Source organism: Neofelis nebulosa, chromosome 2 (assembly GCF_028018385.1).
Source record: "Neofelis nebulosa isolate mNeoNeb1 chromosome 2, mNeoNeb1.pri, whole genome shotgun sequence".
In the NCBI taxonomy this organism is placed as follows: domain Eukaryota; kingdom Metazoa; phylum Chordata; class Mammalia; order Carnivora; family Felidae; genus Neofelis; species Neofelis nebulosa.
This window is the reverse complement of record NC_080783.1, coordinates 208405375-208433021: the sequence shown is the minus strand read 5'-3', so window position 1 is coordinate 208433021 and position 27647 is coordinate 208405375. Positions and strand designations below refer to the sequence as shown.

At 50.1% G+C, this 27647-nt stretch overlaps 1 protein-coding gene across 2 annotated transcripts; it reads right to left on the bottom strand.

Moving 5' to 3' along the window:
* Positions 1-27598, bottom strand: EMC1 (ER membrane protein complex subunit 1). 2 transcript variants are annotated; one of them, XM_058718874.1, is made up of 23 exons: positions 27451-27598; positions 24487-24611; positions 23830-23895; positions 23490-23583; positions 22509-22637; positions 20535-20661; positions 19840-19989; positions 19356-19523; positions 18790-18861; positions 18384-18443; positions 17613-17735; positions 16750-16846; positions 16292-16414; positions 14461-14660; positions 14148-14297; positions 13341-13502; positions 12891-13010; positions 7895-8032; positions 4566-4739; positions 3774-3984; positions 2798-2882; positions 1563-1692; positions 1-1407 (listed from the first exon to the last, which is right to left on the bottom strand). In XM_058718874.1, the coding sequence occupies exons 1-23, from the start codon at positions 27549-27551 to the stop codon at positions 1228-1230; spliced, it is 2985 nt and encodes a 994-aa protein (XP_058574857.1). In that variant the 5' UTR covers positions 27552-27598; the 3' UTR covers positions 1-1227. The 2 variants fall into 2 exon arrangements, with proteins under 2 accessions (XP_058574857.1, XP_058574858.1); XM_058718875.1 differs by having other exon boundaries at positions 16292-16411.
* Positions 27599-27647: the final 49 nt, after the last annotated feature.

Here is a 27647-nt window from a genome sequence, read left to right as displayed (position 1 = left end):
TGCCGTTCACCATTCACTTTATTCAGACACCCAAGCATACCACTCTGCCCGCAAGGCTACAGATGGTCTCCTCTGCACATGTCATTTCCACAGTAAAGAAAAACTCCATCGTTCCCAGATCCGTGAACAAAGGAAACTCTTAGGACTTCTTCCATTCGTAGCAGAGACAACAGCCCAACCAATCAGCAATGCTTCATCCACAAAATGCCCATTTCCTTCCCCTACCCCCACTCTCCCCTCTTTTAAAGCTGCAAAGGTTACAACAGTAACATTTAAAATCTACTCACTTTAGGAGAAACACGGTGAGGCACTCATTAATTTATATCTAAAAGTAAAAATAAATAATGAGGTTCTTGAACAGGACAACTTCCTCTAGGTCAGAAGAGGACTACAGCCTGGGGGTGAAACGAGAGGTTAGCAGGTACCACGAAATGGTAGATTGTCTCCTCCTTGAAAATCTCTTGCAGGTTGACACAATTCAGTAGGATTAAAAAAGGCCTCAGCTTGCACACAACTTAGGTGAAAAGCACGGACCCAACAAACCAGGACACTATTTCGCACTCGACTTTGATGAACTGAATCAAGGACAGGGTGGCCCACCCTGATGAATGACAGCCTCCAAACAAGGGGCTCAGTTAAAGTGAGTTTTGACACCATATATAGATTCCTCAACTCTTTGGAGAAAGTCCATGAGAAGCTGGATCAGTCTTTAAGCCTCAACTAAGCCTGGATCTTCTTCCTCGACGTAAAACAGCAAAAGCACCTGCGAGGTGGAGTTATCAGTAAGAGTGCCCTCTGGACTTTGAAGCATGAGGCCGGGAAGCAGAAAGATCTCTGGACAGGTCTGGGAAACACAAGAGGCAAACCACAATCAAGTTAGGCAGGCCTCACAAAAGAGAAAAATCTGTTGGGGGTCTTCGAAACAACAACATTCACGAGTGGGCAAAAAAAGGAAACAGGGCGATAGCCTTCAGACGTTGAGGGCAAGTCCGTCGAGATGCTTTGAGATTCTCGGCTGAGACAACGTGTGAGTTCAGCCTCCGTGCGCCACCAACACCGCAGCAGACGTGTCCCGGAAGGAGTCTCCACAAGAGTCCCTCTTCTTCCCCACGACTCCGCTGACACGAACACCCAACACACATCCTCCCCTGGCCTGTCACACTCCAGCTTCCTGTCTGACCCTCTCAGCCCTCAGCTCTCTGTTCTCTGGCAGTGGGTCTTGGGTCTTTACCGCCAGGCCCGATTCAGGAGTTTCACTTGTGCCAGTCTCTTAGTGATCATGGTGGCAAACACCAGGCCAAAGAGGACACTGCTGATTAGCACATAGTCATAGTCGTCCTTCAGGACGTCAAACTGCTTGGATGGGTAGACTCGAGTTTGGTAAATGTCCAAGCCGTAGGCCACAACCTAGAAGGCAAAAGGAGCGAGAAATACGTAAGAAAGGTGGCCAGTGGTCCACCATAACCTCAAACTCTGGTAAGAAAAGATATGGAATCCTCAGCTGTCTTCTGGGGTGAACCAAAAAGCAGCGATCACACACAGTGGCTGTGGGCTCTACTCACCAAACAAGTGGACTCCAGGCCTGAGGGAGCCGTGTAAATCCCTCGCATTCGAGAAACTGTCTGGTTGTAGTTAATGAATCGCTCTGCGTGTATCTGCACGTCTGGAGAGTACGGGATTAGGTTCTCCTCTCTGCAAAACATCAGCCAGGACTGGCATTCAAAACTCCTGCAAGGGGATCTCTTGGCTGCCCTTTTTGAGTCCCAGGAGGTTTCCAGGCCACATAGCTAGCCTCAAATCTTCCTTCAACATCTACTTGCATCACGTAGTTAAAAATTTAGCAGCTGAATGTCAGCAAGGGCTACAAGAAAGAAACCTGTGTGGAGAGTAAGATCTGGATTCCTACCTCGTTCTAAATCTAAGAAAACAACAGAATGCAACTTCACCCTAGAGGAGGAAAGTCAGGGCCACTCTAAAACTCACCCACAGAGCCACACTAGGCCAATTCCTGCTCTTTGCTCCACAGTGACTCGGTCCGTGCTCCTTGGAAAACCCTAGGATCCTCCCACGTGTCTCCCCAGCTTCAGCCGCCCCTCTCTCCAAACCAACACCCCCTTTCCCCCTGTTCCCCTTTTCCTGCTCCCTCTTTCCCACACCCCTAAGTGAAGAGGATTCGGGACAGAGGTGGAGAAATATGCAGAGATGATGGCTGTCAACACAAAAAATTACTACTAACAATGCCAAGCTTTTGACTTCCCCACATAACCCAGCCCCCATTGCCTCCCTGAGCTCACTTCCTAGTGTCCCCCCCATCCCTGCTAGCTGCTGCGGCCACTGTGGCCTCTTCCCTGCCTCTGGCTCACCAGCCATGATCTCAGGGCACAGGCACTGGCTGTCCCCTGCCTGGAAGTCTTCCCTTACATCCACAGGCTGGCTTCTGACCTCCTCCAAGGCTTCACTCCACAGTCACCTTTCCAGAGCAGCTTTCCCAGGCCACCCTCTCAAATTTCACCCCCAGGTACCCCTCCCCAACCCTTCATAGCCCCAGTCCCTTTTTTATTCTCTCCGTAGCATTTACAAGTACCTAACACAACATTATTTCTCTTGCTTATCTCATTTAACCTCCTCCACCAGAATGTTAAGCTCCATGAGGGCAGAGAGTTTTGTTGGATTTGTTCACTGCTATGACCCCAGCCCCAAGCACAGCAGAACGGCAGACAGCAGGCCAAGGACCAGGTTTGTTCAATAGGTCACATTCTCAGGGTCAGAGCCTTCAGCACCACCTGCAAGGTCTCACCTGCTTTGTTCTGTTGGGATCTCAGGACGGCGGGGATCCAGCAAGGCCTTAGGAAGGGAAAGAATTGCTCCGGAAGGTAGCCCAACTACACAGAAACAAGTCAACAGAAGTAAATGTTCACACAGTGATCCAATCCCAAATCGGGGCTAGTCACAAAAATGTCATTATCACAGAAATTTAAGATAGTTTCAAACCAAAAATTGGGTCACTGAAGTGCCCTTAAGTGGCCAAAAACAGTAATTCAAGAATACACATGGGTCTGAATGAAGGTTCCCACTTTTGAAGATACTGGTTTCTTCACACATCATCCTGAGACCTCAGGAAATCAAGTTCTAGAATCAAGAAATGGGTATGATGAGAGAGAAGAGCGCAGAAGGCCACTTGATCTCTTCAGCCCTCTCCTTTCCCTCCAGTGACAGCCGCCCCAACAAAGCGGGCGTCCCCGCCGCTGGCCAAACACCAGAACACCAGGTGTGTGCGTGTCGCTGCAGGCCACAGGAGAGCCTGCTGGTTACAGGATGGAGGGACCAAATCTGGGAAACCCACAGATTTGAGAATAAACTAGTGATCCAAGTGCCTGTCGGAGCTGAGAGTCCCTGACGTCTCTAGTAAAATCCAGCAGACCAAGCAGCCTGCTAAGCTGTCACTAAGTCCCGCACCCAGACACAGAAAGAGACCCTAACCCCTGCGGGTTTCCGCAGTATCGGCACAGACATGACATCAGGGCTCAATTTGCTGGGTGAGGTGAAAATGCCTGACAGAGAAGTGACGTGGCTCATCAGAAATGAGTCGTGCCGTCTCTTACAGGTGACAAAGCCAGACTAAGGAACTTTCTCGGCTGAAACAAAGCCCTCCTCAGTAACCTCCCCTACGGTGGTCAAACAGGGTGTGCCAGTGTCGCGTCTCCAACCATGTCCTTCAGTGTGACGCCCTACGGAAACCCCGCCACCCCGGACACCCTCCCCTGGTCACTCACTGAGCAGGTGCCGGCTGGTGATGCCCCGCTCGGTGATGGTGGCTTCCATGGCACTGATGGAGGAGGGGAAGATGTAGGACTGCTGGAGGACCTGGGGCAGCTGGGGACGGTCCAGGGAGCTGAAGGCAGTGGCGTTGTACTGCTCGGTGCCCTCGTAGAGCTCCAGTGCGGTAAACTCGTTACGCCGGGCCTTGGTGTTCCAGTACTGGTACTGCAGAGAGAAGAGAGGGCAGCTTGGGACGCGGCTGCTGGCTCGGCGGGAGAGGGGAACTTCCACAGGAAGCCAGCTTTCCGACGAGCTACACGTCCAGGGAGGAAAGAAACCACCCAGCACCCCACTTTTCTTCCTTGCTGCCAAGTTTACTAACTTTCAGGGTAGTTTTATCTAGTTTTATCCAAAGTGCACCGTAAGACAAAAGGGGTTTTCAAGATACTCAGAAAGCAGAACAGCAAGTTAGCGTTTGAGCGCTTATTACGTGGCAGGCGTCGTCCCAACCTAGGCCACAGGACACTCTGCTCTCTCTACTTCACAAATGATGCAACACACTGGCTCAAATAACTAGTTCAAGGTTATACAGTCAGGAAAAGGCAGGGCTGGCATCAGCCCCAGGTGGTCTAATTTCTGAGCCTGTCTCAACTGCCATCCAGGGGTTTGGATCCTACAAAAACACAAAGCGGCCACTGGTTGCAACAAGAGGCGATGAAAGGATTCGAGACACGGGGAGACCAGCCACGCGCTCTTGACTGTGTCACGTCCCTGGTAGTGACACCTGTAGATCTGCCCCTCCTTACCACCACCCAGTTCTCGGAGTGCACAATGTGGACGGGGCCCTTGGCTTTCCTCTGCACGGAGGAGTGGATGATGCGCCCGGTGACACCATCAACGAGGAAGATGCCAATGAAGGTGCGCTCGTGGTGTGTGTCTGTGCTCTCCGTCACCACGGCCAGCAGGTTGGGGTTCAGGCTCTGGGGAGAAGGAGAGAAGAGGTCCTTCAGAACCACGATGGCGAATCACGAGCTCCACTCTGCGGCAGACCTGGAGCCTGCCAGCCTGGAGGAGAAAGCAGACCTCCTGGTCAGAAGAGCCTCCTATTGGAGTTCGTCTTCCCTGCACTGGATCAGAGTCCCTGGGTGCCGCGTGCCACACCGGGTGCTTGGCCTACGTCGCCTCACTGAATCCCGTAAACCTGCGGTGGAGCTGTAGCTCTCCACATTTGGTAGGCGAGGAAAGGCTCAAGGTAGTTAGTTACGCAACCTGCTCACGTCACAGACACACCAAATGGTTAACTCAAGATACAGGTCTGCCCACTCACGGACCTAAGTCATCATTGCAGCGACGCTGTTTCTCTCCACCACTGCCCTCCCTACCACTAAGCCAATGGCCGAGTCTGCTCTGGTCTTCCCTGACCTGCTGGTACAATGTGACACAGGGCGGTCACCCCTTCTGGAAACACCTTCTCCGCCTAGTGTCCATGACACGTGCCCCCCTGCTTCTCCTCCACCCCACAGACCCCTCCTTCTCAGTCTATTCTGCGGAGTCCTCATCTCTTCGGGCTCCTGGACCTCGTCTATGCTCGCTCTCATGGTCACGTCACCCACAGGAGCTGGCAATGGCCAAGGCTGCGTATCTATGTCAGACTCTCCCCGAATTCCAGGCTTTGACAGGCTGCCATCTCAGTATCTCTTCCTAAATGTCCCATCTCACACCTGACACGCCACAAAGGGAACTCCTGTCCTGCCCCTGCCTAAAGCCTGCTCCCCGTGGGCCTCCCCCTGCGTCAGGGTCTAAGACCGGAGACCTCCAAGCCATCCTGGACTCCCCCTTCTCTCTCTCCAGCACAGACCCAAGCATCCCATCCATCAGCATATCCCACTGGCTCTACCTAAAGACACACCTGGAATCTGGTCCCTCCTCACCCCCCACCGACCCTGGTCAAGCCACCACCACATCGCCGGGTTACTACAACAGCCTACGCGGTCTGCCTGCTCTCTCCCTCGGCCCTCTGGTCTCAACACAGCAGGCTGAGCGAGCCCTTCATCTTGGTCGTTTACGTCACATTTGTGTTCCCAACTCCCCACTGGCATTCCATCTCACGTGGCCTAAAGGCCAGAGTGGCAGCTGTGGTATGCCCCACCACCTGCCGCCCTCCGACCTCAGCAGCCTGGACTTTCCTCACTTACCCCATTCCAATCACACCATCCTTGCCATTTCTGGAACACTCCAGGCCCACTCTGGCCTTCCTGTCTAGAAGGTTCTTCCCCTGCTACCACACACTGTCCCTTCCTCCTTCCGTCCAAGTTTCACTTAGGTGTCACCATCTCAGTGAGGCCCTCCTAACATTCCTATTTTAAATTGCACCCCCTTCCAATCCCAGCTCCCCATTCCTTCTTCTCAGTTTCACATTTTTCTGTAATCAACCTCTAATTTGCTGTAAACTTATCTATTTATTTTCATTATTGGCCTCTCCAGAATATATAACAGCCTCAATTTTGTCTATTCTGTTCACTAACGTATCCCAGAATCTAAAAAAGTACCTGGCATCCTCATAGCACTCAAAAAAAATGAAAGAAAGAAAGAAAGAAAGAAAGAAAGAAAGAAAGAAAGAAAAAAAGAAAGAAAGAAAGAAAGAAAGAAAGAAAGAAAGAAAGAAAGAAAGAAAGAAAGAAAGAAAGAAAGAAAGAAAGAAAAAGAAAGAAAGAAAAAAGTACAGCTTCCCCTCTGTGGTGTTCCTTCTAAACCCCAACCAAAGTCTAACCGTGAGAAAAACATCAAACAAAAACTGCCTACAAAACACCTGCCCAGTACTCTTCAAATCCACCAAGATCATGAGAAACAAAGAGAGACTGAAAAACGGAACAGAGCGGAGGAGACTAGAGAAACAGTACCACTATGTGGAGCATGGGGTCTGGGGCTGGGGCCTGCGGCAGAGAGGGACCTCAGCGAAAAACCTGGTGAAGCCCGAAGAAAGTCTGGAGTTTAGTTAACAGTCTTGCACCAATGCCGGTTTCTGAGTTCAGACAGATGTACCACAGTCTCCCAGGAGAAACCAGGTAAGGGGTGAATAACCAAATTCGATGCATGGTCTTTGCAGCTTCCCTGTAAATCTAACATTAGGCCAAAACAAAAGGCTTATTGAAAAAAGACTAAACAATGTGTGTGATGAATATGAATCTGTTCTTTTTTTTTCAATCTACTCTACTTTTTCAACACAGAAAAACACAAGTACTCTAGTAAATTTCACCTCATAAAGGTAAATCACACAGTGAATGTATTTTTCTCTAGTACAAGCCAAACGTACTTTAGAATTTGTTATTTTGGTTGTTCTGAATAAGTCAAACTGACTGCAGCCACGTGGAAGGCATCCATCAATAAAGATTTCAGATCAATGGCTCCAACAGCATTAATTACACAGCAGTACACTAACCACGGTCTGTGTTATCATCAATCTTCAAGACAATCCTGTGACGCAGGTGCTCTTATCTCCGGTATATTCTTGAAAACAGACCTTCGGGGAGCCTACCCAAATTACCCAGGACAGAAGTTAGCCTGCGGCAGAGCTAAGTCTGTACGTGGACGGCCCAGCAGGCCTGCACTCTGCGGCACGGCCTCACGCCTGGGGAAAGCAGCCTGCTCGTCAAGGCTCCTGGGTCGCGCTACCCCGTTCTATACCATCTCCTCCTCCAACTCAACCCCCCACTCTGCAGAGGGTGTAACCAATGACCACTACTACAAGGACTGCATTCTCTCCCCGAGGTGCTGCAGCCCACTGACCACCTCTCCGTCTCCCTCCCTTCCCCACTAACTAGTGTCGGACCACAGAGGTGGGGTTTCTAATGGATCAGCTAAGGCTCAACCCCAGAAAGTTCTATCAGCGCTACCACTAGTAACAACAGCTAATCTCTAGTGGGTAGCGGCCACGCACCAGGCACTATGCTACAGGTGAGCATCCGTGTGATCACACAACAACCCTAGGAACAGGGTATGTTATACTCGTTTTACAGACAATAAATTAAGGCTCAAAGGAATGAAATGACTCACTCAAGGTCAAGTATCTGCCAAATCGTAGAGCCAGAATCCAAGCCACTGCCCCTCTACTTGACACCAGACTGCTGAACCGTACCTTATAGAGCACACTGCGGTCCCCCATCACGCGGCCCTGGGAATGAACGTGCTCGCTGCTGCGCTTCCCCTTCACCTTGACGATGCGCTGTACTTCTGGGGGAATAGTCAGCTCCCAGCTTAGCTCAGTGGTAAGATCCTAGGGCCAGGGCAAGAGAACCAGCACTTATAAACTGGAGAGCACTTAAAAAAAAAAAAAAAAAAAAAAAAAAAAGAAAAAAAAGAGGGGCGCCTGGGTGGCTCGGTCGGTTAAGCATCCGACTTCGACTCAGGTCATGATCTCACGGTCCGTGAGTTCGAGCCCCGCGTCGGGCTCTGTGCTGACAGCTCAGAGCCTGGAGCCTGTTTCAGATTCTGTGTCTCCCTCCCTCTCTGCTCCTCCCCTGTTCATGCTCTGTCTCAAAAATAAATAAACGTTAAAAAAAATTAAAAAATAAATAAATAAATAAACTGGAGAGCACACTTAGACCCACAAGAGCTGTAGCCAGATACGTCCCATACTCCTCTATTTGGAGCCTCTGTGCTGGAAGAAATGGAGATCAGAGCTCCTAAGAAAACAGTAATAAGGATCTAGTTTGTGCAGGAGTTTTGGAACTCTCGGTTTGGTTCAGAAAGATACTAAAGCTAGTAAGAAAGGAGAGGAATATTCCATGGTATCTCACTGTTTGAGTAAGAAATATCCAAAGAAAGTTTACCACTTTATTACTGAAGGTGAAGATTCCTAGGGGTGCCTAAGTGGCTCAGTTGGTTAAGCGTCTGACTTTGGCTCAGGCCATCATCGTACTCTTCATAGTTGGAGCCCCACTTTGGGCTCTGTGCTGACAGATCAGAGCCTGGAGCCCACTTCGGATTCCATGTCTTCCTCTCTCTCTGCCCCTCCCCTGCTTGCTCATGCGTGCACGCTCTCTCTCAAAATTAAGTAACATTAAAAAAAAAAAAAGATTCCTGTATCTGAGGCCAGCAGTAAATTACTAAGCTGGCAGGGACCCTGAAACATTACAGGAAATATTTTTTTGGTTTTTTTTGGTTTTTGGTGTGTGTGTGTGTGTGTGTGTACACAGTTGTTTTTTTTTTTTTTTTTAATTTACATCCAAATTAGTTAGTGTATAGTCCAACAATGATTTCAGGAGTAGATTCCTTAGTGACGCTTACCCCTTTAGCCCATCCCCCCTCCCACAACCCCTCCAGGAACCCTCAGTTTGTTCTCCATATTTGAGTCTCTTCTGTTTTGTCCCCCTCCCTGTTTTTATATTCTTTTTGTTTCCCTTCCCTTATGTTCATCTGTTTTGTCTCTTAAAGTCCTCATGTAAGTGAAGTCACATGATTTTTGTCTCTCTCTAATTTCACTTAGCATAATGCCCTCCAGTTCCATCCACGTAGTTGCAAATGGCAACTTTTCATTCTTTTTGATTGCCGAGTAATACTCCATTGTGTACAGATACCACATCTTCTTTATCCATTCATCCATCGGTGGACATTTGGGCTCTTTCCATACTTTGGCTATTGTCGATAGTGCTGCTATAAACATGGGGGTGCATGTGTCCCTTCAAAACAGCACACCTGTATCCCGTGGATAAATGCCTAGTAGTGCAATTGCTGGGTCGTAGGGTAGTTCTATTTTTAGTTTTTTGAGGAACCTCCAGACTGTTTTCCAGAGTGGCTGCACCAACTTGCATTCCCACCAACAATGCAAAAGAGATCCTCTTTCTCCGCGTCCTTGCCAACATCTGTTGTTGCCTGAGTTGTTAATGTTAGCCATTCTGACAGGTGTAAAAGCATATCTCATGGTGGTTTTGATTTGTATTTCCCTGATGATGAGTGATGTTGAGCATTTTTTCATGTGTCGATTGGCCATCTGGATGTCTTCTTTGGAGAAGTGTCTATTCATGTCTTTTGCCCATTTCTTCACTGGATTATTTTTGGGTGTTGAGTCTGCTATATTCTTTATAGATTTTGGATACTAACCCTTTATCTGATATGTCATTTGCAAATATATTCTCCCATTCTGTGGTTGCCTTTTAACTTTGCTGATTGTTTCCTTCGCTGTGCAGAAGCTTTTTATTTTGATGAGGTCCCAGTAGTTCATTTTTGCTTTTGTTTCCCTTGCCTCCAGAGACGTGTTGAATAAGAAGTTGCCGCGGCCAAGATCAAAGAGGTTTTTGCCTGCTTTCTCCTCGAGGATTTTGATGGCTTCCTGTCTTACATTGAGGTCTTTCATCCATTTTGAGTTTATTTTTGTGCCTGGTGTAAGAAAGTGGTCCAAGTTCATTCTTCTGTATGTTGCTGTCCAGTTTTCCCAGCACCACTTGCTGAAGAGACTGTCTTTATTCCATTGGCTCTTTTTTCCTGTTTTGTCAAAGACTAGTTGGCTATACATTTGTGGGTCCATTTCTGGGTTCTCTATTCTGTTCCATTGATCTGAGTGTCTGTTCTTGTGCCAGTACCATACTGTCTTGATGATTACAGCTTTGTAGTATAGCTTGAAGTCTGGGATTGTGATGCCTCCTGCTTTGGTTTTCTTTTTCAAGATTGCTTTGGCTATTCGGGGTCTTTCCTGGTTCCATACAAGGAAATGTTCTTTATAGTCAAAGAAAACCAATACGTATAGCTTTATAGTTAAATACATTTTTTTTAACTATTTACTTGAGAAAGAGAGAATGAACGGGGGAGGGGGAGAGAGAGAGAGGGAGAGAGAATTCCAAGCAGGCTCCGTTGCTGTCAGCACAGACCCAGACATGGGGCTTGAACCCACAAACCGTGAGATCATGACCTGACCCAAAGTCAAGAGTCGGATGCTTAAAAAACTGACTGAACCACCCAGGCAGCTAAATACATTAGTATACATCCATACTGCATATATGTGGAGCCTTGGGGACGGGGGGTGGGCGGGGAGAGAGACTAGAAAGGGACACAAGAAGGGCACCTGGGTGGCTCAGTTAGTTAAGCGTCCGACTTTGACTCAGGTCATGATCTCGCAGTTTGTGAGTTCGAGCCCTGAGTCAGACTCTGTGCTGATAGCTCAGAGCCTGGACCCTGCTTCAGATTCTGTGTCTCCCTCTCTTTCTCTGCCCCTCCCCAGCTCATGCTCTCTCTCTCTCTCCCTCTCCCTCTCCCTCTCTCTCTCTCTCAAAAATAAATAAACATTTAAAAAAAAGAAAGGGACACAAGAGCCCCCCAGGGTCCCGGTGCCATATGCTGCTTCCCGATCTGAGGGCCATGTACACAACCGCATTCCTCTTGTGAACGAGCGAGCCGTAACCTCATGGTTCTGCATTTTCTCAATACCGTACATTGACAAACAATGGATTTAACAAAATAATGAGGTAGAAAACATGCTAAATAAAAGGAACAAATTTCACAAATTCCACTTAAGTAAGAAAACCTGAATATGAACCCCACACATTCTGTGGTCCATACCACCGTGACTCCAGTATTTACAAATGCACAGAAAGGACAAGGGAGGATGCACGGCCAACTACTGACACGCACTCCATCTGCAGAGGTCTGCTCATGTTCTGTGTGCCTCTGGATCAATATTTACAACATGCGTAACTTAAGTTTTTTTTTTTTTTGAAATAAAATTTGTATTAAGAGCAAATCAAGCTGCATCGCCACCGGCTCCTGTGAAGCCATTTGAATGCACGAAAACCTCCCCAGGGAGTAAGGTCACCAGTACGCTCACCTGGAGGTCAACGACCCAAGACTGCAGTTGGCTTATTTCCCACGTAAGCTTAGTGTCCTTTGTCCTCCTTTGGCTACTGTTTCCTCCCATATGTCTTTAGGACTCCACTGATCATGACACCCATGAGTTTGCTCCCCTCTACCACAAAGAACCATCTCTTTCAAGGTCCCCTTTTTATCAACTTGAAGGGACAATTTTTTTTCACCCACAAGACTAAAGAAGATGTTTTCCAGGGAGACCGTTCCCGTGCTGTTTCTGTAAAGATCAGCTGCTACAAAACGTCAGGAAAGGACACTTTTTTTTTTCTTTAACATTTTTAGGACAACAGCAGCTAAAACTTAGATGGCATTTATCATGTGCCAGACATTACTTCATGTGATTTACACCTTCATGTGATTTACAACCTTATGGGGGTAGATCCTACAATCATCTTATTTCACAGATGAGAAAACAGAGGGTTGGAGAAGTCATAAGCCCGAGGTTACAAAGTTAACAAGTGATAGAGCTTGGCTTCACTCAGACAGCCGGATCCAAGCCCTTAAGCTCTACACTGTATTGCCTCTCAAAAGACCCTGCAGGACAGGATGGAGGGCCTCTGGTGAGTCCACAAATCCCTTCTGTCCACAGCCCTACTAACGAGGCCAAAGTCAGCCCCTTGTGAACCTCAGAGCTGGACCCCAGAGCCAGTGTCTACACTGTTTGCTAGTGCGGGGCTCAAGTATGTCAGCATTAGAACAAATCAATCTCGTATCTAAAAATAAAACTCAAAGCACACATTCCATCAGGAGTGGGTCAATAACATCATCCTCATACAGAAAGTATGACTCATTACTCAACCCGGGTTCCCACCTCCCACCCGCTCAAGGATGGACAACATCCCTTCTCTCTGCTATAGAAAAAGAACATGGAATAAAAACTCCCCAGGGGAGGAGCACTTGGGTGGCTCAGTCAGTTAAGCGTCCGACTTTGGCCCAGGTCATGATCTTGTGGTACAGGAGTTCACGTCCCAGAGCCTGCCTGGGATTCTCTCTGCCCCTCCCCCACTTTCTCTCTCGCTCTCAAAATAAACTTAAAAATTAAAAAAAAACCTCCACGAGGGCAGACTTCATGTATCGGGCACCCCTCTTTCCACAGCACCTAGACCCTCGTCTGCCACACAGCAGCTGCTCAGTATGAAAATGACCGCGAATCAGACATCGGGATTATGCTGATACGTCTACAACAGAATGCATGCTATGATCCACTTCTTGGCGGAACATCCGAGGGACACCCTTACTCCTCCCCAAAAGGTCCTGCCATGAGGCGCCTTCCCTACCTTTCGAAGTCGATATCCACATAGCCGTCCCTGTTCTGCATCCACCAAATAGAAGAAGATGGAAGGGGCGAGCTCATGGAGCTGTCGCAAGACATTCCGAGTGGCCGGGAACGCCGTGACCTTGAAAACCCCAGATAGCCCAAGGAAGGAATTAAACGAAAAGGACTCTCCATACAGTTTCTCAAGACTCATTACTGTTCACCACCAAAAAGAGCCTTAAGAATAAAATAGCAAATCTTAAAAGAGTTGAAGTCCACTGACCCGACGTGGGGCATAAGTCTACTTTTGCTGAGAGCCCAAGTTTTCTCAGGTGCAGGAAGAGCCATCGGGTGGCTCAGAGACGCCCCTCAAGCCCACACACGTGCTGGCTGCTTTGACCAGCTCCGACCACACACCTCCCCCCACATCTGACCCTCCTGGATGCTCTCCGGCCACTCGAAAGTCTCGCACCTTGTACTCATCATCGATCAACAGCAGCACCTTGGCGTAGTCTTGATCCATGATGGGGAGAAGCAAAGACTGCAAGATGGGGCGTTTCAGCACCGGGGGAGCCACCTGACTCCATTTCCCGAAAATGGGATTGAAGACATACAGCGAGCTCATTCCCGTCTCCTGAAATGGTCAAGCAAACAGTCAGACTCCACCAACCGGAAAAGAAGGCAAACGCTAAGGGTACATCTGGAGAGCTGGGACCTCAGCTCAGCTGTGACAGCCTCCCCAGTGCCCTCTGGGTGGATTCCCTCTGTGCAAAATCAAGTCCTGCCTCAGCGGGAACGGTCCTTGAGGCTAGCGTGTCAGAAGGGAAACAGGTAAACTGCCTGTGGCTGCAAAGTTAACCAAGCACCGGACATGCTGAGGAACAAACAAAACGGTCAGGCACCGACCGATTCGGCAGTGTCTACCAAACCGCCTTTCTAAGGACATAGAGTGAATCCACAAAAATCCAGCTAATTCTGGGAGGCAGAGATAAACAGCTTGTGTCCTGCTCTCCCTCGTCTAAAGAGAAACCGGTGGCCTGTGTCCCTGGGAACGAGGAGAGCTGGCTCGTTCCAGGTCTGGTGACGTCACACCTCCTCCAGAGCCAACCGCCCCCCCCATCGGTCCAGGATGCTCCCACCACTCAGACAAACAGCTGCCTAACCCCTGAACACCCATCCCTAGCTATCCCAGCATTCCAAAGGCCCCGGAGAAATTTGGCTTGCAAAACACCGAAAAGCCACACCTACTCTGGCTCAAATCCGAGGAGGACAACCTCACCTTGTCCTTTACCAGAAGGGTGCACTGCGGGGGGTGGGGGAAATGGGCGGTAGTTCTCTGGACCATCAGTTTAAAGGAGGAGTCTGGCTTGACGTTGGGGAGATACTGTTTCCACAGGATGGTGCCAGAGCTGCTCTCAATGCCAAAAAGCTGCAAGATAAACAAATAACTGGCTCGCTACTAGAGAGACAAGCCGAAGAACCGACCCTATCCTGGGAGACTAGAACTGGCCCTGTCCCCTACCAGAGGCTTTTTGCTTCCCACTCGCGGAGCCTCAGAAGGTTTGGGTACCCGGGGCTTCAAACGCCCTCACCTTGCCTGAGGCCGTCACCATCACCATCATCTTCTGGAGGTTAAATTCGTCTCTGGCTAGGGTGTCAATGTTGACCTCATTCTTAATCTGGCTTCGGGGCTTCCGAGCGTCGTAGAACATCTTCCAGAGGTGGGAGGTCCATGCCTGCAGCAGGATGAGCTGCGACGAGAGGCGTTTCAGGAACATTCCCAGCAAGCCGTCTGGTGTCAAGGAAAAGGTAACACAACTGAGGCTCCCTCCTCATCGGACTAGGTGTTGCCAGCAAGGGGCTTCTCTTGGCGAGGGGTCTCTCCCGCTCCTGTGGGGCATTCAAGTCATCACACGCCAGGCTGCAAGTCTAACGGGCAGTCCTTTGTCTGAAGCTGCCCATCTCACGCTCAGGTACAGCCATGCAGGAACTTCCAAAACCTGCTTTCCTGGCTCACAGTACTCCACCTCCTGGAATCTTGGGAGAGGAGACTAACTAGGAGGTCAGGGGTCAGCCACGCAGGCTGTAGCCATGCTGGCATGTCTCCGCCACGGCCCGCATCCAGAATGGCCAGAGGAAAGCTTCTGTGTGCCGCGACAAAGCCACAAGAGGGGAGAGTATCGGGGTGCAGGACTCAGAGGCGGGTGCACTGTGGACAGGTACTCCCATTACCCACTGCTTCATTCCCACCCCGTCAGCTATTCAACCTATTCCCAACAGACCAAGTGATGACTGACCCCCAGAGCTATCACTCACTCCACCCCACCCCGTGACTGAGGATGCCACCCTCGAGTCTCCTCTGGAGGGTCAACGTGGCCATCGGAGCCAGCCAGTGTGAATAAAGAGCACGGTCTCTGGTGTCGCCTGAATTAAAATCCCAGCTCTACTACTTATTAGCTGGGTGACCCCTGTACATAACCTCTGACCTCTGGTTCCTCATCTGTAAAACCACCTGTCGTCTGCTGGGCTATTGGGAAGATTAGACCACAGGATATACACACAGGACTTCACACCATGCGGGGTCCACGGCGAGCGTTCACCGAAAAGTAGTGCCTTTGCATATCCTACTTTGCAGCAACCTCACCTCAAGGAAGAGGAGAGCCAACGGGACAAGTCACAGCCCCAGCGGTCCATGCACACACGGTAGGCACCGCATCGATGCCGGCCAGGACAAACAAAGAACCAACCAAAAGCTAGCCACGCGAGCAGGGAACGAGCAACAGGGCAGCAGGAAGCAGGTTTTACCTTGAATTGCTGGATCCGGGCAGCAGAAATGAACAGTAAAGTCAAATTAATCCTCAGCTCAAGAAAATCCACAATGCCTACCGGGGTGCCCGGCCCAGAGGAGGCCGAGGAAACACCAGCTGCGGAGTGAGGTGAGGGGAGGGAGGGAGAGGCGGGAGGCAGGACTGACCAGAGGGGAGTGAACCAAGTCCAGCCTGCGGCTTGGGACTGGCCGGCGTCAGAGGGCACCGCCAGTCACCACGACAACCGCACCCGCCCAGTCACACCTCTCCAGAAAGATGTGGCTGGGGTTTAGGGATGCCCGACACAGTGCCTGGAGAACCAAGGTACCGAGGCGACAGTAGCTATCATTCTACTGAGTCAAGCTTCCTTTCCCTCAGGATCTCGCCACAGAGGGATGCACAAGAGACTCCTTCAGAAAGAAGAACGGTTACCTAAATCCCATGGCCACAAATGCCCCGGAAACTGGTCACAGAGCTAGGTCCACACAGACTGGCAAAACGACTGTGCCCAGGAAGCCGGGGAGGCCACGAGCCAGCGTCTCTTGTGGTCTAACTACCAAACCCATTCCCGGGGCGGCCCCTCCAGCAGCCCTGCCGTCCCGGCCTCCGCGCCTACCCGCCTTCTTGCCAAATTCGCCTTCCAGCTCAGCCTGCGCGCCAGTCAGGGGCAGATCCACCGTCTCCAGGCACACCACCTCCGCCAGCGACTCCTCCCGGCCCCACAGCACCACCTTCCCTGCTACAGAAACCCCGGTTACAAAAGCCAAGCCCACCTCCCCCATCGCCTGAACGCACTCTTCTCCGTGGCTCAGGGATTCCAGCAGCTCCTGTGGGAGACAGAGAAGCAGCGGGGGAGGGGGGGATTCAGCAGCTCAAGTAAGGGGAGTTCCATACCCCACCCTAGAATGCTAAGGGATTACTCAAAAGCAGGTGACATATGGCTCTAAAAAACATTCAGGCTACACTCTGCTGGAATCTTTGGCAGCAGCCGGTCCACAGACCCCAAAATAGAGTCTGACTAGAAATCTGGGCAGGCCTGAAGAAAAAGAAGAGGGCCGAAGGAGGTCCGCTCACCCAGCTGCTGCAGAAACAGCACCAGGTGGTCCTCCGTCTGCACCAGGGCCCGGTAGCCCACGGAGTCATCCTTCTTCAGGAACACCTGGATGTAGAGCTGTGGGCAGAGTGAGAAGCACGCAGTCGGCGAGCATCCGCACGCCTCTGAGCACCAGACCCCAAAGGCCGAGGCATAGGGAGCGGTTAGAGGCCCGGCTCATGGTGTTACTCACTGTGTAAACAACACGGCTACTACTCAGACCCCCCACGAGATAACGTGAACTCGTCGGAGCCGGCGCAGGGGTGCTAGGCTGCAGCTCGGACCTCCCCAAGGAGGAACCTGCGTGCTTCCCAGGCACCGCGTCATTCCTCGTGCTCCAATCCCCCGCAAAGCGAGCAGAAGGCTCAGATTAGACGTTCCATTTTGGAGACGAAGAAGCCACGGCCCCAGACAGGCTGAAGAACACCCTGAACGTGCAGAGTGGCAATGCGGGGCGACAACCGGAAGTGCAGGCTGTGGCACCGGTGACCCCTTACTAGCTCCGTGACTCTGGGTGGCATCCTGAATCTCACCAGGCCCAGTTTCACTGGTAAAATGAGGGCAGTAGAGCCACTTCACAAGGCTGGTGACAGGCGGGGTCCAGTCGATTAGTGCGTTTATGAAAAGCTCAGCACAGCGCCTGGCACGCTCACCGCTTGGCATAAATGACACCCGCCTCTGCTGTGATTCACAGGGACTTGCAACAGGTCGGCTGCTCAGGAAGAACTAGAACCCGTGTCCGGAGAGCCCTAATCCAGGGCCCCAGGCTGCGAGCTGGCCCCGAGGAAGCGAGGCTCACGGTGAGAGGCTCACAGGACAGAGCAAGACCAAGGCCCCAACTCACCCGCTCTGGCCGAGTGCCATTCTGTTCCAGGCTGAAGGTGATGGTGGTGTCCAGCAGCCGCCGACCCGTTTCCACTAAGTAGAGATTGATGGTGTAGGTCTGGTTGAAGCACGCCAGTGAGTCCTGTGGGTACGGACGGCACGGGTTAACTCGAGAGATCCCCCAAAGCAAAGCCCCACAGAGGACGTCCAAGAATTGGGGTGAACCACCCTAGAGGGGGACCAGGCCAAAAGAGGAAATACACGCAAAGGAAAACAAAAGCAAAAAAGAAAGCTTAATCCTGAGACGGAAGTAAGGTACCTGAGTCAACAAACAGAACTACGACTGCCGTACTTGTTGCAGAAGGAAGTCGGTGCGGCGCAGCAGACTTCCCAGAGGTAGGGCCACAGAGCTCTCCAGAGGAGCTTCGGGGACGGGGGACGCAGCAACAAGCGTGCCACCCAGGGTCCCACACTCTGCCCCGATGCAGATGCACAGACTACCACTTGGCAATACCAGCCAGGACCCCAGAAGAGACAGGGAAATTGAGCGCCAGGGGAAAAAGTGCTTAAGAACAGATTCTAGGGTCTCTCCTTCCAAATTCCCAACTAAAGAGGATCCAGAGAAACCGGATTTCATTTACAGAACGTGGCGAACCCCATGTGAGGCTGAGGGCTCCGGGAGACCCGCTCCAAGCCTCAGCTGCTCCCAGCTTCCCTGGAGGGCCGCCCCTGTCTCTAGGTCTGGCACGATGCCAGATGCCCAATGCTAGTACTCAGTGCCGCACTGTACCTGAGGACTAGACTTCTCCGAAAAACTCCCCAGTGACCCATCTTCAGAACTGCTAGGTTTCTGCGGGGGAGAAGAGAAGGACAGAAGGAGAAAATTTAGCCAAAGGGTCATTCCCCAGTCACCAAAATGAAGCTCTCACTTCTGTGTCGTCTCAGCCCCTGGAGAAGACAAACCTCACTCCTGACTCCTGCCCAGAGAGCCTGTGCAGCCCTTAGCAGCCCCAGGGGAAAAGTGAGGTTGTAATATTAGGGTTCATTCCCGGGGACAAGGGGGTGTGCAGAAAGTTCTGTAGAACCAGCGAGAACTTATTTCTCAACGGCTTCCTGCCCCCCGCATTCCAACCGCCCCGACTTTTGGCTCTCAGGGCTCCTGGTAGATATGAGGAGATGCTACTCTCAATACTCACCACTTCACTCCGACAGGTCATGACCGCAGCCACCGTCTTCTCCCCAGTGGTGGCAAAGCTCACTAGGGCAGCCTGGGAATAAAGCAAAGTGCCACTTCCTAAATGGGGCCCGTACCAGCCAGTGGCCTTACAGAGGAGCACCTCTACAGGGAGGTCCCCTAGGCCTTGAGGCTAAAAGTGCTCCTGACTTTGGAGCACAGCAGCCAGGGCACATGAGAACAGACGAAGGCCCCAGGTGCGTCCATAGCTGCACATAAGCCTTTCCCCGTACCTCCAACACAGGCACAGGCCAGTCATAAATCTCATGCTGTTTTTAGTATCTACACGGAAGCTCGAATTAACATCCCCACCCTGCTGCAGACTCAGAGGAAGGCCCTAGTTTTACTCTAAACATTCTTTGGGACTCTCAGAAAAAAAGTGTTCCATTTCTGCTCTAAGGCTAACCCCTCTCAAAGCACACACAGAGATGTCTGGACCCGGAGGAAACATCTACAGATTCAGAGGCAGGGTTTTCTAGCTTCGTGACTTGGCTAGATTTGCCTGAATCCTATGCTGCCTGCGGTTACCTGTGGGAAGTTCTTGAGCAGACTCAGGACCCCGTGACGATAGTGCAGCAGAGCATAGTGACTCGGAGACAACTGCAGGAAGAACTGGGCCCGAGAAGGATCCGCCGGGTTGGGCTGCGTGGGCAGGACCCGGGGCTGGAACCCACTTGCAAATTCCAAGTCAAGAGACTGAAGGGCAAGAAGAAAGAGGATTAGGGCTAAACGCAGGCAAGTCACTGATCCACTGATCCATCCCAGGCCTGCTTCCCCTGCCCCACTTTGCCAGTGAAAGTAACTAGGCCATGGCATGTGGCTCCAAAAGCTCCCATTCAGGTTCCCCAAAGAGAAGAGTGGCCCTTTTCCCCTCACACCAGGTCAGCCAGAAGCCTGACCTTTTCCCAGCAACTGCCAAGGCTCAGGAAGGAAGCAGCATCACCAGGAGAAAGACTTTTCTAAGCGGCAAAGCCAAGGCCTTGGGCCAGAGGGCCGCAGCACTACCTCTCACCTGCAGTGGGATCTGTCTCAACTCCCACTCCGTCTCCAGGGCCAAGGTCTGGAGGGACCGTGAGCTCGGATCAGGACACACCAGCACAGCCTCATCCACCACACCACAGGCTCCGGTGAGACTCTGAAGCCAGGGGGTTGAAACCCTGACCTACAGGAAAGATAGCCTAGTGAGAGGTTCGTGAGAATTTTTACATTTCCCTCTCGGCTCATCAGCAATGTCACCACCAATCTCACGGGGGGCTAAGCTCAAAGGTTCTTCATGGCTGGCTCTAAAGGCCTTCTTCCCATCCCTCCCAACCTCTCAAGAGCTCCAAAGTTGGAGAAAATCAGGATTTTGTTTCTGGTCACTGGAAAAACATACCCAGTCGTCTTTAAGACCTGATACTTCAGGTAAGCATTTCTCCACTATATTTATCAAATGTGGTTTCCTCGCTATCTCACGGTATCATCTTCTAAGAAACTCACAGGCAATGAAAGCAACCTATGTAATTTTCAGCCGCCCCAGTAGAGCACCGTGTGCAAATGTGAGGGCTTTAAACAAGCACTGGATGAGAAGAAAAGAGTCCCAAGTGACCAGAATCAGGGACCACGAATGGCTTCCGGCCAAGTTCTCTGGTCCTGGATGCAAAGAAGGGCTCCATCTATTCCCCTCCACAATCCACAAGGCTCTTCAAGCCGATGCCTTGACCATACCTGCTGAACAATCTCTCCATCTTCCACATTAAACTTGACAATGTTCACGTGGCTGAAGGGAACGACTCCGAGGGCCCACACCACCCCAGAACCGTAGGAATACATCATCTGGTAATGGATGCTGTCACTAAGAGACAGAAGAAAAAAGGCAAGGAGCAACAGCTTCAGCTGTGGGACAGGCCCATCTCAGGGGTCCTCTAAAATCAGTCAGGTCCTGGGGCACCTGGGTGGCTCAGTCAGTTAAGTGCCTGACTTGGACTTGCCCGACCTGGTTTGTGAGTTCGAGCCCCGCAATGGGCTCCGTGCTGACAGCTCAGGGCCTGGAGCCTACTTCAGATTCTGTGTCTCCCTCTCTTTCTGCCCCTTCCCCACTCATACTCTGTATCTCTCTCTCTCAAAAATAAACATTCTTTAAAAATAAAATAAAATAAAATAAAATAAAATAAAATAAAATAAAATAAAATAAAATAAAATAAAATCAGTCAAGTCCTTAGCCAGAAGTCACAAACTAGCAGTCCCCAAGTAGGTTTTGTTTGGCTCACAGTTTTGTTTTGTTTGTTTGTTTGTTTTTTAAATAGTTGTCAATATTTAGAACTGAGACTTTACAGGGGCGCCTGGGTGGCTCAGTCAGTTAAGCGTCTGACTTCAGTTCAGGTCACAATCCTGCCATTCCAAGTTCGAGCCCCACATGGGGTTCTGTGCTGACAGCTCAGAGCCTAGAGCCTGCTTCGGACTCTGTGTCTCCCTCTGTCTCTTCCCCTCCCCCGTTTGCACTCTGTCTCTCTCAAACAGGAATAAACCATAAAAAAAAAAAAAAAAAAAAAAGGAACTGAGACTTTACATGTAAAAATCAGATTTCTAGCTCTTCTTAAAAGTAGGAATGGCACCCCCAGGCATTCCTATAGGGCGCCAATCTGCTGGGTAAGGCTGCCCCCTGGAGGCCAGCCAGGCACACTGCAGCTGCCGACAAGCCCCATTGGGCCTCCTTTGCTCCAGGATGCCATGCACTTGGCCACATAGGAACTTGAGTTTTACACTCTGAAAATGGCCACAGGTCTAAGCCAATCTTTTCCTTTCCTCCCTGCCTCCTAATCTCTCCCAGCTTTCCACATCTAGGACTTCTGGAAACCATCTCAAACCTCACCCAGCTCCTACCCTGGCCTCTTCTTCAGTTGTTCTGATTCATAACATGAATGAAAGGCTGAGTCCAACTGAAGACACACTTGGGTGGCTCAGTTGATTAGGAGACTGACTCCTGATTTCAGTTCAGGTCATGATCTCACAGTTCATGGGTTCAAGCCCCGTGTCGGGCTCTGTACTGACAACATGGAGCCTGCTTGGGATTCTCAGTCTCTCTCTCTGCCCCTCTCCTGATCACGCTCTCTCTCAAAAATAAGTAAACATTAAAAAAGAAAGAAAGAGGGGCGCCTGGGTGGCTCATTCGGTTGAGCGTCCGACTTCGGCTCAGGTCATGATCTCATGGTCTGTGGGTTCGAGCCCCGCGTCAGGCTCTGTGCTGACAGCTCAGAGCCTGGAGCCCACTTGGGATTCTGTGTTTCCCTCTCTCTCTGCCCCTCCCCCGCTCATGCTCTGTCTCTCTCTGTCAAAAATAAATAAACATTAAAAAAAAAATTAAAAAAAAAAAAGAAAGAAAGAGAGAGAGAGAAAGGCTTAGTCTGACTTGAACCAGAAGTCAAAAAGCCCAGAGTGTTATGACCAGGAGCAAGTGAGCCACTCCCTTTGCCGGACTGCCTCTAGTGCCCAGTTTGAGAATTTTCTCCTCACTGCAAAGGAAACGCCAGAGATAGCAAGGCCTTTGAGCGCAGGCCTACATCTAGTGAGCCCAACACCATCCATGTGATACCAATATAAGGTGAGCCTGAGCCAGAACAAACGCTTCAACCCTCAAGGAGACACAGGGGCTTGTGGAGAGCAGGGCGAGGCAGTCATCACCGGGTGGGAAGGTGGCCTTACCTTTCTGGGAGATGCTCCACCCACTTTAGGTGCCCACTGGAGAGATGATGCAGGGCAAGAGTGGTCTTCTTCAGGACCGCGATGTACCTCACTGACGCCTGCAGGCCTACCAGCCCGAGCGCCTGGAAACTGAGCACAGGTACAGGGGTGAGCACGGCCTGGCACCTCCGGGGCCTCGGACTAGAGGAGACGATCTGGAACACTACCACTGCAGCTCGGTAGGTGAGAAAACAGGCCTTGGAGCCAAACGCATCAGAATCCTAATACTGGCTCTGCCTGTGCTTGGCTGACTTGAGGAGCTGCATTTCCAACCACTCGGCTGTTCTGCTCCCCTGAGACCCCAGGAACCTCCTAAGGGTTGCTTCCCCCACCCCACCCCCAGGACTGCACAGCAAGCAGATGATCCCTCTACCGTGGCAACCTTCACACAGTACTGCCACTGAAGGCTACGTGCTTGCCTCCCCCAGCTGACAGTGCGTTTCTTGATCTCACATTCACACGTGTGTTCCCACTGTCTGGAGGGCTTGCCAAGTGTTTGCCAAATACATTACTATCAGAAGAGGTATAGGCTACTGCAAACGACCCTGTAACGGAAACAACCCCAGCAAAGGTGTAACAGTAGCCCAAGTTGCTCTCGCAACGTAAAATTAAAACACTGGGAGGTTTACATGACATTCTTATACCTAGGACATTACAGAGTTCTCAAGTCACGGTAAGATGAGGACCACCATTCGAGGGCAAGGATACACTCTGCACCTAGCACAGAAATCTGCGCCTACGGGGGTTCAATAAACACTGGCAGAGTAACCACATGTTCCATGACCTCAACTCATCAAGACACTGGGTGTTTGATGTTCTTTGGCTCTTCGGTGGTCCGTGAGGAAAAAAGCCAAAAGACCCGGAATTGCTGTCCATGCAGACCTGTGTCCCAGCAAAGCCTCACGCCAAGCCTAGGTGAAATACAGCTTCTTTGCCCTCTACCTGCCACTGTCCAAGGTTATCTCCCAATTCAGGCCCCCAATGTTCGTCTCCCAGGAACGCATGATCCGGCCTCCATTGGACACAGTGATTGCATCTGGAAGAGAAAAGACCACGGTGAAGTCATCTCCCCAACTGGCCCTCTGTAGCCTCCTCCGACAGTCTGTGCGCAATGGCCGCACCTCTGACGTATGGACGCAAATGGAAGTTACTTGCGATACCTGTCCTTTCCTTTTGAAAACACCCCTTCTCCTTTCTTAGCCAACCCTGCACAAAGGAAGGAACCAAGGAATGGGGAGATGGGGCCAACACCACGAGAGAGACAAAGCAGGACTCTGCTTACCCTGTCCACAGAGCAGCATGGCGTCCACAGCCCCTTCTGCTGTGCCCTTGTCAACATGGCGCCACACTGAGAAACACGAGAGTCAGAAATTACTATAAACTATAAAAGAGAGGCATCCAAGGAGACAGGTAGGGGAGAACTGAAGAGCTCTTTGTTTGCGTAGCAGTATCCAATTTTTTTTCAAAGGAGAGAAGGATTACAGCTAACTGGCAATGGTCTCCTCCCACTCACTAGGTAAGGAGGGGAGGAAGGGTTGAGAGGAGCGACTCTTATCCCAGTCTGAAGTATCTTCACTTCCCATACCCCCTGCCACCCTAAACGTACAATTGACAAAACAAAATCTCTGTGATCCACAAGAAAAGTAGTGATCGTAAATTACATGTCCACAATCTTAGTGCCTAAAAACATCCATGAAAGCAGCATAAGGAATTGGAGTGGCATCCAAACCTTTACTGCAGAATAAAAGAACGGGTTTTTTTGAAGCAGTATCTTAAGAACTCGCAGGAGTTCTCTTACTCGCAGTAAGAGATGCATCTTTTGGCCAACCTGTCCCTAACTTGAGTTGCAGCCAGGAAGACTACCTAAGCCATAGGCCATTCTGGATTCACTATGGTCAGCCATCCCATCCCAAGCTAATGGCCTACACAGGTCACTCACAGATCTCCCCTGTCCGAGAATTTAATGCTGCAATCACATTCTTTTCTGTGGCCACAACCAACTTCTTGGATCCAGGGGAAAATTCCAAGGAGGCAAACTTGAGCTTCCCAACATACTGCTGTCTCCTGAGGAAGAGAGTACAGGGCAGTGACAGGGGTCAAAATCATCACTGCACAAAATATTTCGGGAAAAGACAGCTGTGCCAATACGTGAGGTTGTCACCATCTTAGGTCCTTATCTCAGGACACAGGAGAAATGTCTGTTAACGAGATCCGACCAAAAGCAAGATTTCTATGCAGTGTAGTCAGAAGCAAACAGAACAAGGAGAAAGAATACACTCTGGTAGATAAGAAGTGCAAGTCTTCCTTTTAAGTTCACATGTTTGTCTCAAGTGACACATCTGACCAAAACCCCCCTGGAATAAACATTAGTCCTCTCGGTCTTCGTTAATAGAGGGACTAGACGCTCCTATTACACATGAGGAAACAGACACAAAGCCTGTTGTTCACAAGCATACAATCCAACTTGCCCTTCTATTTTCACTGAGCTCTGGAGGAAAAAAAAAAAAAATCATGCAGATTTTCCAACCAAACTCCATAGATGGGGTCAGGCTTCTGTTCTCTACAGCCTTTTTGAGCCCACTCCATGCTTGCGATCCATTTGACTCATTACTCAGACTTCCCTTGGAATAGATCCCGTAACTTTGAACACCGTTCTCTAGCATAAAGGGAATATAGTTAACTCTGCATGGCTCACTACCAAGTACACAGGAGGTGCCCACACATGGCTGTTAGGCAAGAAATACTCTCATCTCTGGCAAACTAAACACACATGGCATTTGCACTAAATTTCTCTTGTGGTGTGGTTTGGTCCGGTTGTTTTTTGTTGTCGTTGTTTCGTCTTCTTTTTTTAAAGAAACTGAGCGGATAGACAGACCTATGTGCCATTTGACAGTTTCTACTTGTATTTTCACATACTTAGTTCTTGCTATATCTATTAAATGCTTTATGAAGTACATAGGATAAACGTTACTAGTTTGGTTTTACAAGTAATAAATGACTACTCTCATTTTACACATAACTGAACTAATGTCTATTGAGGTCAACTAGTTACTGTCAGATCTAGAACACAAAACTAAGAACTTCTGACTCTAATACCCAAGCTCTCTTTTAAAACATTGCTATCTTTTGGGGTGCCAGGTGGCTCAGTCAGTGAAGCGTCTGATTCTTGGTTTCGGCACAGATCATGATCTCACGGTTCGTGGGTTTGAGTCCACAGCAGGCTCTGAACTGACAGCACGGATAAGCTTGCGATCCTCTCTCTCTCTCCCCCTATCTCTCTGCTCCTTACACTCTAGCTCTTGTTCTCTCTCACACTCTCTCGAGACAAATGAATAAACTTAAAAAAATACATTGCTATCTTTTATTTGAACTGCAAAAGTAATGCCTGCTCGTTGCAGAAGATATTAAAACTATGTAAAAGTATTTTTTAATCTTAAAATGCTTAAAATACCACCACTATAAACTTTTTGGTGTTTTAGGGTATTTCCTTCTGTTTATTCTTCTATTTGTAAATTGCATATACCTAGTATTCGGTAAGTTGGAATATCACAAGCACATATATATGAATACGCCGTACGCATGTAATGTTCACATATTACATTGTAAGGATTTCCACATATCGTTAAAAATGTGACTCGAGGGGCACCTGGGTGGCTCAGTCGGCTAAGCCTCTGACTTCAGCTCATGATCTCACAGTTCACAAGTTTCAGCCCGCATCGGGCTCCGTGCTGACAGCTCAGAGCCTGGAGCCTGCTTCGGATTCTGTTTCCCTCTCTCTCCACCCCTCCCCTACTCGTACTCTGCCTCTCTCCTGCTCTCAAAAATAAATAAAAAAGCATATAAAAAAAAAAAAAAGACTTTTTAGTCTCGAGTTGCCTTTGTCACACTGTCTTATGTCACATACAGATACATCTGCCCCACCAGACTGAGCTCCTTCCTAACTCTGTATCCACAGCACCTAGAACACCTGTTGGCCCATTGCAAGCACTCAACAAATACATGAATCAATGTGTCTGATACAGAAAAGACTGCACAGAAGAGGAGGTATCCAAGCTGGGCTCTGAAGAATAAACTGTTCCCTGAACAGTAATAATAACGGGTAACATTCATTAATTGCATTCAATGAGCCAGGCATTGTACTAATTTAAAGGAATGATCTCACTCATCCTTACAACTACTGCAGGTAACAATGAACTACTAGTAAACCCATTTTACAGATAAACCTTGGCACAGCGGGGTTAAGTCGCTTTCCCAAAATCGCACAACCCTTAAATGGCAAAATTTAGTTTCAAATAAAAGCAAACCAATTCCAGGACCTTAAGGAAGGGGGCGAGAGTGAGTAAGCGAGTGAATGAATGAGTTAATGGCACCTCCCGGCTGATGTGAGGCTTGCCGGGTCTTACTCTGAGCCCAGGGTCGAAGTTGCCTGGAAGGCAGCAGAAAGGACACTCGGTTTAGGACCTGTCTTGACCCAAGCCTCTGTTCACATACCCAAGAGACGCCAATTCGCGGAAGAACGAGAGCTCACTGAGGGGCTGTCGACCCCCGACACCCAGTAGATCAGAAACCTGAGTCACAAAAACAGGGCCTGACGGGGGAGGATGGAGCAGTGACCTCTGACCACAAACCCAAGCATGCCTGAATGTCAGGGCCGGCTTCACGGGCTCGCGACCTGTCACCCAGGGACTGGCTTAGAAGTGCCCCTAACGCTTGGTTTAATGCTCTGCTCTGGCCATCTCAAAACTCTTCATTCTTCAACGCGGGGTCCCACATTTTCATTTTGCACTGAGCCCCGCAAGTTATGCAGCCGATCCTGCTGCCTGTAACGGCCCTGCCTTTAGCAACCACATAGGTACTGAGAAAATAGCCACAGATTTCCCGAACAGGCCCCACACGCACGCACCAATCAAACTTGCCCACTTGGTCTTCGTAGACCGCGTCCGAAAGGACAAGCAGGGCGGCCCAGAGCCAGGGCCAAAGAGTCGCCCCTACCGCCGCCGCCATGATAGGAGCCCGGGCCGGCCCGCCGCCGGCCCGGCATGCACCGGGCCGCAGGCTCCGCCTCCGTGGACCATAGAGTTGGGATCGCACGCGCCGCCC